The sequence below is a fragment of the Bos indicus x Bos taurus genome, chromosome 3 (assembly GCF_003369695.1).
Source record: "Bos indicus x Bos taurus breed Angus x Brahman F1 hybrid chromosome 3, Bos_hybrid_MaternalHap_v2.0, whole genome shotgun sequence".
NCBI classification, from domain to species: Eukaryota; Metazoa; Chordata; class Mammalia; order Artiodactyla; family Bovidae; genus Bos; species Bos indicus x Bos taurus.
Genome location: NC_040078.1, coordinates 94,187,008 through 94,199,553, shown reverse-complemented (window position 1 = coordinate 94,199,553; position 12,546 = coordinate 94,187,008). Strand labels below are relative to the sequence as shown.

At 38.1% G+C, this 12,546-nt stretch overlaps 1 protein-coding gene across 4 annotated transcripts in view; it reads left to right on the top strand.

The window, feature by feature from the left end:
* The window catches only part of ZFYVE9 (zinc finger FYVE-type containing 9), a 182,476-nt gene that overhangs the window by 132,469 nt on the left and 37,461 nt on the right, over positions 1 to 12,546 (top strand). For all 4 annotated transcript variants that reach the window (XM_027537254.1, XM_027537257.1, XM_027537256.1 and 1 more), the window contains 2 exons: positions 6,152 to 6,376; positions 7,438 to 7,520. In XM_027537254.1, coding sequence (XP_027393055.1) covers positions 6,152 to 6,376; positions 7,438 to 7,520 — 308 coding nt within the window. The remainder of the gene's footprint in view (positions 1 to 6,151; positions 6,377 to 7,437; positions 7,521 to 12,546) is intronic.

Genomic DNA, 12,546 nt, shown 5'->3' with positions numbered 1-12,546 from the left:
TATATGTGTTTATATATGTTTCTTTTTTAGCGTATATAAAATTTTTGGTCACACATCACCGTTTATCCTTTCCACAGTAAGGGGGAAAATGGTGGTTTGTGAGAAGTGACATTCTGAGAGTTTCAGGATGCCTACTGGTTATTGCAGGGCATGGGAAAGGTATTTCTCCCCATTTCCCCTCTCTTCCTGCATGTCTTATACTTATGTTTTGCAAACAGACACTCAGAACATGAATTTGAATGAAACAGGAATTGTATGTACCAGATTATTTTTTCTGGAGTTAGTCTTCAGTTATTTCCCTCTTTTACTTAAAAACCTTTCTTGGCTTCATGTTACCTTTAGAATAAACTGTGTACTCTGACATTCAGTGCTGTATATATCTGATCCTCTATTTTCAATCTCATTTCCCACTAGTAATCTTCTAATAGTACCATTGAAGCCAAGCTAAACATTTCTTGGTTTGTTACACATTGGGTTAGCCAAAAAATTTGTTTGGGTTTTACAGAAAACTGGCTTAAAACTCAGCATTCAAAAAACTAAGATCATGACATCTGGTCCCATCACTTCATGGCAATTAGATGGGGGAAAAAGTGGAAACAGTAACAGATTTTATTTTCTTAGGCTCTAAAATCACTGTGGACAGTGATTGTAGCCACAAAATTAAAAGATGCTTTTTCCTAGGGAAAAAATCTATGACAAACCTAGACAGTGTATCAAAAAGCAGAGATATCAGTGTTGGACAATGTGGTCTGTATGGTCAAAGCTGTGGTTTTTCCAGTAGTCATGTTCAGATGTGAAAGTTGGACCATAAAGAAGACTGAGCATTGAAGAATTGATGCTTTTGAAGTGTGTTGCTGGAGAAGACTTTTGAGAGTCCCTTGGACAGCAAGGACATCCAACTAGTCAGTCCTAAAGGAAATCAACCCTGAATATTTGTTGGAAGGACTGATGCTGAAGCTGAAGCTGCAATACTTTGGTGAAGAGCTGACTCAATGGAAAAGACCCTGATGCTGGGAAAGATTGAGGGCAGGTGGAGATGGGGGTGACAGAGGATGAGATGGTTGGGTGGCACACCGACTCAATGGACATGAGTTTGAACAATGGAAGATGGTGAAGGACAGGGAAGCCTGGCGTACTGCAATTCATAGGGTTGCAAAGAGTCAGACACAACTTAGCGACTGTAAAACAGCAACCAGTATTCTTGCTGTGAAATCCCATGGACTGAGGAACCTGGCAGGCTATAGTCCATGGGGTTGCAAAAGAGTCAGACACAACTTAGTGACTAAACAACAACAATGCTTAGGAGAAGAATTGCTTTTTTATAGGGTATGGATATCTTCAACATTATTCCTTCCTTAGTCACTCAGTCGTGTCCGACTCTTTGCGACCCCACGGACTGTAGCCCACCAGGCTCCTCTGTCCATGAGTATTCTCAAGGCCAGAATACTGGGGTGGGTTGCCATGCATGCTGCTGCCGCTGCTGCTAAGTCACTTCAGTCGTGTCCGACTCTGTGCGACCCCATAGACAGCAGCCTACCAGGCTCCCCCGTCCCTGGGATTCTCAAGGCAAGAACACTGGAGTGGGTTGCCATTTCCTTCTCCAATGCATGAAAGTGAAAAGTGAAAGTGAAGTCGCTCAGTCGTGTATGACCCTCAGCGACCGCATGGACTGCAGCCTTCCAGGCTCCTCCTTCCATGGGATTTTCCAGGCAAGAGTACTGGAGTGGGTTAAACTGTTTCCCAGAGAGGTTTACCAGTTTATATCTATCTGTGCCCATCTCCAGTGTATAAAAGTTGTCAGCACTTGATATTATCAGAGTTTTAATTTTTGCCATACTGGTGGATATAAAACGATATCTCACTCTGAATTGCATTTTACTGACTATTAATGAGACTGAGCATATTTTCATGTATTTATTGGCCATGTATAGTTTTTTTCTGTGATGGATACATCCTGTTTATGTCTTTCACCCCTGTTTCTATTGCATTGGCATTTTCTTTGGGATTCCTTTAATTTTTTCAACATATGTGTTAACTATGACCATTTTCTGACAGAGTTAAATTCAGTATGTAGTAGTTTTTTATTTACTGTATTCCTAAGCCACAAACTTACTGGCTTAAAGCAACATACATTTATTCTCTCAGTTTCCATAGGTTAGGAGTCCAGGCACAGCTTAGGTGAATCTTCATCGCAGGGTGCCTTAAGGTGTTAGCTATGCTGGGCTTCTCATTTGGAGCGCAAGGTCCTCAGGTTGTTGGCAGAATTCACTTTCTTACAAATACCCATTTTCTTATTACAACTGATTGGGACGTACTCTTGGCTCCTAGAGGCTGCCTGCAGTTCTTGCCTCATAGATAGTTTACCACGTGGGTGTTTTCCTTTCCTTCAGGTCAGCGGGACTGTGTCTCTGCTTTGAATCTCTGACCTCTAGACCTAGATTTAAAGAGCTTATGTCAGGCCAACTCTGATAATCTCCCTGTTGATTAACTCAAAGTTTATTGATTAGTAACCTAATCATGGGAGTGACACCCAATATATTAATAGGTATTTGCGCCACAGAAAGGTAGGGAATTAAACAAGGTGTGAACAAGAGGAAGCTGACAGTTCTGCCTCAGAGCATTTCAGTCCTTCCAAACATGACACAGACCTCAGCATGCTTCACTCATTTAATATCCTTGCCATTCTTATATTTGTTGTAATTTGTTTTACCTTTTGTAATAGAAAAAATATTAATTATATTCAATTATATTCAGTTTTTAATTCCAGTATTAAAAATCAATACTGATTTTCAGTTCAACCAAAATTATTAAATTTACCACTATATTTTCTTGTTATCTGCTATTTTAGTATCCCATGTTTCCATTAGGACTTGCTTTTCTTGCTGAAATACATCTTTTAATTCGTTCTCTTGATGAGGTTGTATGGTTATTAAACTCCATTAGTCTTTGTATGTCTGAAATGTTTTTATTTTTCTGTTATTCTTGAGTAATTAGTTGGCTACAGAATTCTAGGTTAACAGATTTTTTCCCTCTCTTTCTTCCTTCTTTTGTTGATTGCTTCATTTCACCTTCCCTTAGCAAGTACTTTGAAGGTATTACTTCATTGTCTTTTGGCATTTTCTGCAATCTGAAAGAAAGTGAAAATGTTAGTCTCTCAGTCTTCTCCTACTCTTTGCCACCCCATGGACGAGAGCCTGCCAGGCTCCTCTGTTACTGGAATTCTCCAGGTGAGACTACTGGAGTGGGATGCCATTTCCTACTCTAGAGGATCTTCCTGACCCAGAGATTGAATCTGGGTCTACTGCATTGCAGGCAGAGTTTTTGCATCTGAACTACCAGGGAAGCCCTGCAATCTAGCTGCTTTTTTTGAGCTGCATGTGTTATGGATTCTTAGTCCCCTACCAGGGGCCAAGCCCGTATAAGGGCAGCATCCTAATCAGTGGACTGCCAAAGAATCCCCCTTTTTTCCTTTTTTAATAAATAGTTATTTGTCTTTCCTCTTTGGCTTCTAGAACTGTCTCTTTCTCTTTGGTTTTCTGTAAGTTCACTACTAAAGTTCTCTGAGTTTTTTAGTCTAGTATATGAGGTATAATTTATATACAGTAATGTACCTTTTTAGACATATATTACTATATATAAATACACATATATTCAGTTCAGTGAATCTAGACAAACCAATAAAGTCCAGTAACAGTGTCAAATATATAATATTTTCATTATCTTTAAACCCTACCTCATGTCCCTTTGTATTTAATCCCCTCACTTTACCCTCTGCTCCTGGTAATTTGTAACTAGTAATCTGCAACTAGTAATTTGATTTCTGTCCCTGTAGTTTTGCATTTTTGAGAAAGTTATATAAATGGAACTCACTGTTGTATTTGACTAATTTTTTTAGTGCAGTGCTTTTGAGATTTGTCTGTATGGTTGAATGGATGTTGTTGTTCAGTGGTTCAGTCATGTTCAACTCTTTGCGACTCCATGGACTGCAGCACTACAGCCTTCCCTATCCTTTACCATCTCTCAGAGCTTGCTCAAACTCATGTTCATTGAGTCGGTGATGCCATCCAACCATCTTGTCCTTTGTCATCCCCTTTTCTTCCTGCCTTCAATCTTTGCCAGCATTAGGGTCTTTTTTTAATGAGTCAGCTCTTCATATCAGGTGGCCAAAGTATTGGAGCTTCAGCTTCAGCATCAGTCCTTCCAATTAATATTCAGGACTGATTTCCTTTAGGATTGACTGGTTTGATCTTGCAGTCCAAGGGACTCTCAAGAGTCTTCCAGCACCACAGTTCAAAAGCATCAATTCTTCAGCACTCAGCCTTCTTTATGGTCCAACTCACATCCATACGTGATTCCTGGAAAAACCATAGCTTTGACTATATAGACCTTTGTAGGCAAAGACATGTTTCTGCTTTTTGATATTGTGTCTAGGTTTGTCATTGCTTTTCTTTCAAGGAGCAGGCGTCTTTTAATTTCATGGCTGTAGTCATCATCCATAGTGATTTTGAAGCCCAAGAAAATAAAGTATGTCACTCTTTCCCCATCTAGTTAACATTTTTTGAGAACACACTGTGTGAAAGATGCTATTTGGCATTTTACAGATATATATTCTATCATTTATTCACATCAAGTCTGAAATTTAGTGTAAGCTTCCCTATTGTCACAGATGTTGAGGCTCACAGAAATTAGGTAACTTGTCCCCAATCTCTTAATAGTAAATGCTCAAACTAGTGTTCAAACCCATGTCTCTGTGATTTCAAATACTGTGATTTTTTTTTTTCCAAAATAACATTTTCCTTCCTTGATATGGGGATTATTCTGTTCTTATAGATCTGGACCAGCAGTTTAAATGTGCAGCCAGATTTGGTTAATTCTGGGGCAAAGATTGTTGTTGTTCAGTCGCTTACTCATGTCTGACTCTTTGTGACCCCGTGGACTGCAGCATGCCAGGCTTCCCTGTCCTTCACCATCTCCTGGAATTTGCTCAAACTCATGTCTGTTGATTTGATGATGCCATCCAACCATCTCCTCCTCTGTCGCCCTCTTCTCCTTCTGCCCTCAATCTTTCCCAGCTTCAGGGTCTTTTCCAATGAGGCAGAGGTACTACCCCAAAGGTATTTTTAAGATGATGATGTGCAGTGAACGTGGCTTTCAGCCATAAAGCTTCTCTGGATTCTTTGGGGTGGTATTCTCTCCACTTGTGGTCCCTGCTGTTAGTATAGCTTCCACTTCTCTCAAGGGTTCTATGTTCCATCACTGAACTGTTCTGCAAATAGACTCTAGTTTCCAAGGAAAGTAAGCATTAACTTCTCTGATGGTGATTTCTCTACTTGCTATTATTTCAGAGGTGTCAAAGGAAGTTTGCACATGTCTCTGAATAAAATCTGTTACATTATTGGACAGCTCTTATCAGGAAGTTCTTTTGTAATTCTAAACTGAGAAAACTGTCTCCTTAATGAAGAGACTATTAACTAGTAATAGTAACTATTGTTACTATTTCATTCAAAAAATACTTGAATTAGAAAGTACTTGGTTAAGAGCATTTGCAAGTAAAAGAAAAAAACCTGCCTGATATGAGATTAAATAAGCCCTAGGTTGTTTCTGTTTCATATTTACCTCAACTATTAATAAAATTAGAATAAATCCAATCTGTGGCTCTACTTTCTCCATGAATTTTTTTCCCTTGTCTCTTATGTATCTGTACTTAATGTCTTCATTAATTATATTTGTGAATTGAATTTATTTACTCAGTGGGACTGTAAACTGTGTGAGAGCAGGTACCTAATCCTAATATTTTTTCATGACCTTTGAGGTAATAATTCTGATCCTGACACTTCTAAAGTAATTCATACAGTAAGTTGTATAATCTAAAGGAAGGTATCGATATTTTTTGATATCTTTTAGCCAGACAAACTAGAGTGTACTAATAATGCAAGGTATTTTATGCTCACCAGAAGCCCTCATCAAATTGGAAAACAAATTTTCATTTAATAAATGCCATTTATTTAAAAAACAACTTTATAAATGTGTGTCTTTCATAGTGAACGGTTGGGAATTAATGTTTGGTAATGTCTGGCCCAGTGCTGATAATAATTATTATTAAAAATATGATTGTTTTATTGATAGTAATTAATGTACTTTTTTGTTTTAGGGAATGTTGTAGGCAACTTGGGACATTCCTTCTTCAGTCAAAGTTTCCTTGGCAGTAAAGAACATGGTGGATTCTTATATGTGACATCTACCTACCAGTCACTGCAAGACCTAGTACTCCCAACCCCACCTTACTTGTTTGGGATTCTCATTCAGAAATGGGAAACTCCTTGGGCTAAAGTGTTTCCCATCCGACTAATGTTGAGACTTGGAGCTGAATATCGACGTAAGTAAAAAATACCCTCTTCTAAACCATATGACCAAGACCAAGACATAAAAACTAAGCAAAGACTTGAGATATGCAGAGCCTCATGGTGATACAATTAAACAGAAGTAGTCTTTTAAAATAACTAAGCTAAATTAGGTCAGTATCTCTACTTTCTCTTTGTGGCCTCCTCCAGGGATCTTCTGGACCCATGTCTCTTGCATTGCTTTGGCTGTAATGGGAAGGACTCAAAATAACAAGTGAGGATGTTAGTGATTATTGCCTTATAACTTACTGGTTTTATAGGTTAATTTATAGGTTTTATACATGACCATCTTCAGAAAAAATGAATATCAGCGTAACAAGTATTTTTTATAATATCCATATATGGTGAGCATATTTTTTGTCACTTGCTTGGAAAATAGTTATGACAAATTATATTTTATATAATGTAACAGACTGGAAGCTAGTGAGAGATAACTCTCAGCTGGTAAAGTAAGCAATAAAAGAGCCTCTGTGTCCATGGTTGTAGCAGTGCAACTAAGCTGTGATTGTTTTTAAAGACATTAAGGCCTGAATGCAAGCCTTATTTTAAACTTCATATCAAAGTTGCCCTGGTCTAGGAATCAGACCACTGGAATAGGTTTTTAACTTTGCCACTTACTAGCTCTCTTACTGTGAGTGAAGTCATATAAGTTGCTGACTGTCAGTTTCTTTGCCTTTTCTGTTGCATGGTATTGTTAAGAGGATGGTATTATGAATCAGCAAAATAAAGTAAGGAAAGGAAAGGATTAAAATAAGAGGAAACATTTGTATCTCCCTGGTTTGCACAGGCAGTTGAAACCATAAAGTTCAAGGAGCCAGTTAGGATCACCTGGTGTTTGGCTTATCTAAGGAGTGTCCTGATTCAGACATGTATAACAGTGAACTCTTTTAAAAAAGACTTCCTAACCACAGAGGAGGGAATTAAGTGCTGTAATGAGTAATTACAGTTATATTTTGAGAACTTTATAAAGCTTGATATCTCTTTTACCAAAATTATAAGCTGCCAAACTTAGTCTGTTCATTTCTCATTTGCATAGTTTATCCATGCCCACTGTTCAGCGTCAGATTTCGGAAGCCATTGTTTGGAGAGACTGGGCATACCATCATGAATCTTCTTGCAGTAAGTTGAGAATTATTATTTTCTTGTTCCTTACTGGGATTTGTATGGGAGAAGGAAGCAGATTTTATTATTTTGTTCATACCTTGCTGCTTCAGGGAAGTAAATATTTATGCTAAAAGAAAAGAACAGAACATGTATATTCTTTGGAAAGTACTTGGAGCTTTGGAATGAAATAGTACTGGATTCTGGCTCTTGGTTGTACACTTACTAAGTGACCTTGCAGGAGGTCACTTAGTGAGGAGTAGTGCATACTTAAAGCCCCCAGCATTATGTCTTGTTTTAATTTTAAGCCTAGCATCCTAGCGATTTCCCCTGTGTCCATGTAGCTTATAGTTTAGCCAAAGATTGATCAGAGATTGTATTCACATACCTCAAGGCAATAAGGCATCTGTACTTTCTTGATGTGTGGACTGGGATTCAAATGTTATTCCTTTATTTTCCACTGGACTCTCTCATGTCTCCTTGGCACATGCATAGGCTCTGACCCTGTTGACCAAGGATTAGTTGGCTTGGGCCCACTAAGGTCTCTGCTGCACATGTGCATAGACTAAGGTCAGTCCTGGGTGTGTACGTGGAGAATTTATGAAATTCCCTGTGGCTGTCTCATTCCCAGAACTCCTTGTTAAATTTCTGGCCAGTCTGCCTGCTTACTACTTGCTCCAAATAGACTAGCAGCCTCTGGGTAACAGAGCCACTGGTCTTCTTTCACTAGTCACTGAGATTACCACTTTGGCTGAGACAGTCCAAATCAAGCAAGATTCTACAAGAAGCAAAACTTACTGTTTTCACAAACTACTACCTTGCCTTGGTTGAACTACCGGACAAACTTAAGGGCAGCTCCAGGCAAGAAGATCACAGACTCAACTCTATTCTTCTTACTTGAAATTCAGTAATTTTCCTCAATGAGCACATCTCAGTGTATTGTGTGCTTTTAGCCTGAGTCAAGGGCACTGAAATGGTTAGGTTTTTGTTTTCTTTTTTAGATAAATTATCTAACTTTATTGCTTTTGGGGAACTTGATTTATTACTCTGTCATGGAATTGTAGTTGTAGTTCCAGTTATCTTTTAAAGAGATTTAAACAATGAGAAAAGTTCTTATAGGTCTACTCATGTAGCTGCCATTTGCAGTGCTCTCCATTCCTTTGTGGAAATCTGTATTTCCATCTGGTGTCCTCCCGCCTGAAAGATTTCCTCTAATGTTTCTTATAGTGTGGGTTGACTGGTAATGAATTATTTTAGCATCTGTGTTTCTTACAAAGTCCTTTGTATTTGAAAGAAGACACTTTTGCCGGATGTAGAATTCTAGGCTGACAGTTCTATTCTTTGAGAATTTTAAAGATTTACTCTATTGCCTTCTGGTTTGCATTTTTTTCTGATGAGAAATATATTTTCCATCTTGCCTTTCTTTGTTCCTCTCTACAGCAATTTGTATGATATTTGGAATGAGAATGTAAGAAGCATTTTTTTCCCCCCACAAATTGAGTAGAAATTTTGAGAAACAAGAGCAGATATTGACATCAATAGACAAATACTTTAAATGTACAGCCATTTTTCTAATATACTATATAATTATGCTCAGATACTTTCTGTCCTTCAGCCACGACAAAGAAACTTTTAAGCTATCACCAGTAGGACACTTAGCTGTTATTTCACTATTTATGATGAAATTTTTATGATTCTTTGTAACTCAAAATGCTTTATATTATTTTGCCACCACAGTAGTTCTCTACAAGTTAGTAGGGATGCATATTATTTACATTTTAAAGATTCAGCAACCTAAGCTTAGAAATTGTATAGCAAATTGTAAAGCCAGGGTTTGCATCTTCCTGCTCCATCCTCCTTGCTCTTTCTACTGCATACTCCTTGTATTCTCAGTCAGTGCTCTTAGATGCAAACACTTGTGAGAACAAGCTTCTAGATTTAAAGCAAACTTGCTTTATAGAATTTATTGAATTTAGGGTGGATCGGATCATTACATTTTTCTCAATATTCTAGCCAAATAAAGCATTAATTATCATATGTTGAAAGTAGTACTATTAAATTTGTTTTGAAATGTAGTTATTAGCTTCTCTAAACACTCAACAAAGTAGTCTATCAATTCAGTTTTGAATTATGTTAAAATTAACTGGCTCAGAGTACAGAAAAAACAGTTGTAATGTAAATTACCTATTCAAACTGTAGGGTTGAGAATAAAATAGTGGAAAATATATGGTGGCCATCATAAGTGGAAGAGGGCTTCCCTGGTGGCTCAGTAGTGAAGGGTCCTCTTACCAGTGCAAGAGACACAGGTTCAAACCTGGGTCAGGAAGATCCCCTGGAGAAGAAAACGACAACCTACTCCAGTGTTCTTGCCTGGGAAATCGCATGGACAGAGGAGCCTAGTGGGCTACAGTCCATCAGGTCTCAAGGGTCAGACATTACTTAGCGACAGAAACAATAACCACAGTGATTTTTAGTGACTTTGAACATTATTTGGAATTAAGCTAAACTTCACAGATTAAGGACACAGTCCTTCATAAGACTGCCATTACTTCAGATGCTAGCTGTAAGTTCAAGGGTCCCCAGACCTCCTATAGTTGGCACTAACTAGATACAAATGTGGGAGATGCCACTAACCCGTCAGGTTTGATGATTCACTAGAATGATTCACAGAACTCAGCAAAGTATTATTCAGTTGACCTTTGAACAACATGGGCTTGAACTGCTCAGATCCACTTAGGTGGATTTTTTTTCCAGTAAATTTGTACTACACAGTCCATGGTTACTAGAATCTGCAGATTGCAGAACTGCAGTTTAGAGAACTGAGTTTATACTCATGTTATACATGGATTTTTTACTGTGCAGGGGTTGACTCCCCTAACTCCCATGTTATTCAAGAGCCAACTGTACTTAAGATACAGTTTTATTATAACAGTGGAGATATAAATCAGGAGCAGCCAATAGAAGAGACACAGAGTGCAGGGTCTGGGGAGAGTTCCAAACAAGTAACTTTTGTGTCTTGAGTTTTTATTGGAGATTCCTTACTATTACTGATTGATTGAATCATTAGCTATGTTATTGAACTCAATCTTCAGCCCCACTTCAGCATTCCCCAAAAGTCAGGCTGGTATCGTGCACCTCAAAGCCCCAACCTCTCATCATGTGGTTGATGTTTCTGAAATGGCCAGCTACCACCCTGAGTCATCTTGTTAGCCTGAATATCATCAAGTTGACACAGACTGTCAAATGACATAGACATAGGGCCAACCAGGAATAACAAGGGCACTCATATCACTCAGGAAATTCCAAGGGTTTAGAAGCTATGTCCCAGGAACCAGGGGCAAAGGTCAGCCAAATTCTTTATTATACAGTAAGATCTACTCAATGCCCATGAATGCCCAAGAGGTCTTTCTATCTGGATTTTGGGAATAGGCATTATTCCCAGACCTGTGTATCAGATAATGCTCCCAATAATCACTTCAGGCATTTCTTTCACTGGCCTCAGGTTTCCTCACACTTATTAGCTAATGAGAGCACTGCTAAACACTGGATGTGACCTTCTGCAAACCTTTGGAGTCCTGTCTGCAGTTTTCTCCTCTCTGTCCTGTCAACTCTAACTACCTTCATTTTTCTCGTTTTTCAGTTTTCTCCTCAGGAAATCTGCCAGCCTCTGCTGGGGTTCCCCTTTCCTGCATCTGAGCTTGGAAGCTCTCCTGGTGCATACCCTGGGCAGTCACAGAGCTCATCTTGTTTGTTTCCAGTCTCTCAAGGATCACTGTCCTTGTTACCTGAAATTCACTCTCTTGAAAATCATTGTTCCATGTGTTTTGTGCGGTCTTTTGTTGTTTAAGACATGAGGCTAATCCAGTCTCCTTTCCTCCACCTTGGGCAGAAATGAAAATTTCTAAGTTATATTTTAATATATAATATCTCTATATTCTTCTACTCCAGCCCCCACCCCTTTGTCCTTCCTTGGTAATTTTAGTTTTTAGTCTCATTTTTCTGCAAGACAATTTTTCTTTCAGGTTGTAATCTAATTTGGAATGTAAAGGAGATATTTGTCCCGTAATCTAGCAACAGCAGCCTAAGGTTTCTACGGTCACTGTCATTTCATTTATACAAACATTTGTTGAATTATCTCCTGAAGCATCTCACTCTACATTATCACTTTCTCTCTAGATTATCAGGATCCTGCAGTCTATTGATTTCAAGAAACCTTTTCACTGTTTCTCATTCCTGTTGCTTTTCTGTTTTTGTATATTTTGATTCCATAGTTTCATCATCAAATCACTTTTTACATAATTCTAGTTCCTTTTTCTCTTTTACTAAGTGTGTTGTGGTAGCCTGGCAAAATGTAAACCCTGCTTAAATCTACCTCTTTCTTTAAAACTTAAAACAATTTTTTGTATGGTAAAAGCCACCTTTTTTTGAGTACATTTCCAAGACTTTTCACACATGTAACAGTTACATTACAACCACTCTTACAATTGAAATACAGAACAGTTCTGTCACTCCAGAATATTTGCTGGTGCACTTCTAATGTCTGGTAATCATTGATTCTTTGTCCCTGTAGTTTTAGTTTTTTCAGACTGTCCTGTAAGGGAAATTATACAGAACGTAGCCTTCTCAGTCTGACTTCTTTTACTTATCTTAATGCATTTGAGATTAATCTATGTTATATATATTGTTGGGAAGGAAATAAAATCATTCTCTTCCACTCATCTCAGGTTCTTTGGCTGAGGTCCTCTAAATTAAACTGGCCAAAGACTGATTAACAAGAGGCATATTTAGCTGTGGCATACTCTGGTAACCTTCAATTATCAATAGATGATTGATTTCTATTGCTGAGTAGGGTTGTGTTGTATGTGTGAACTACAGTTTATTCATTCACCTGTTGATGGATATCTAGGTTTCTAGTTTCTTGCAACTGAATAAAACTGCTATAAACATTCATGTATTAAATTCTGTGTGAATGTTTAGTTTTCATTTATCTAGGAGTGGGAGAGTTGAGCCATATTGTATGTTTAACATTATGAAAGTGAAAGTC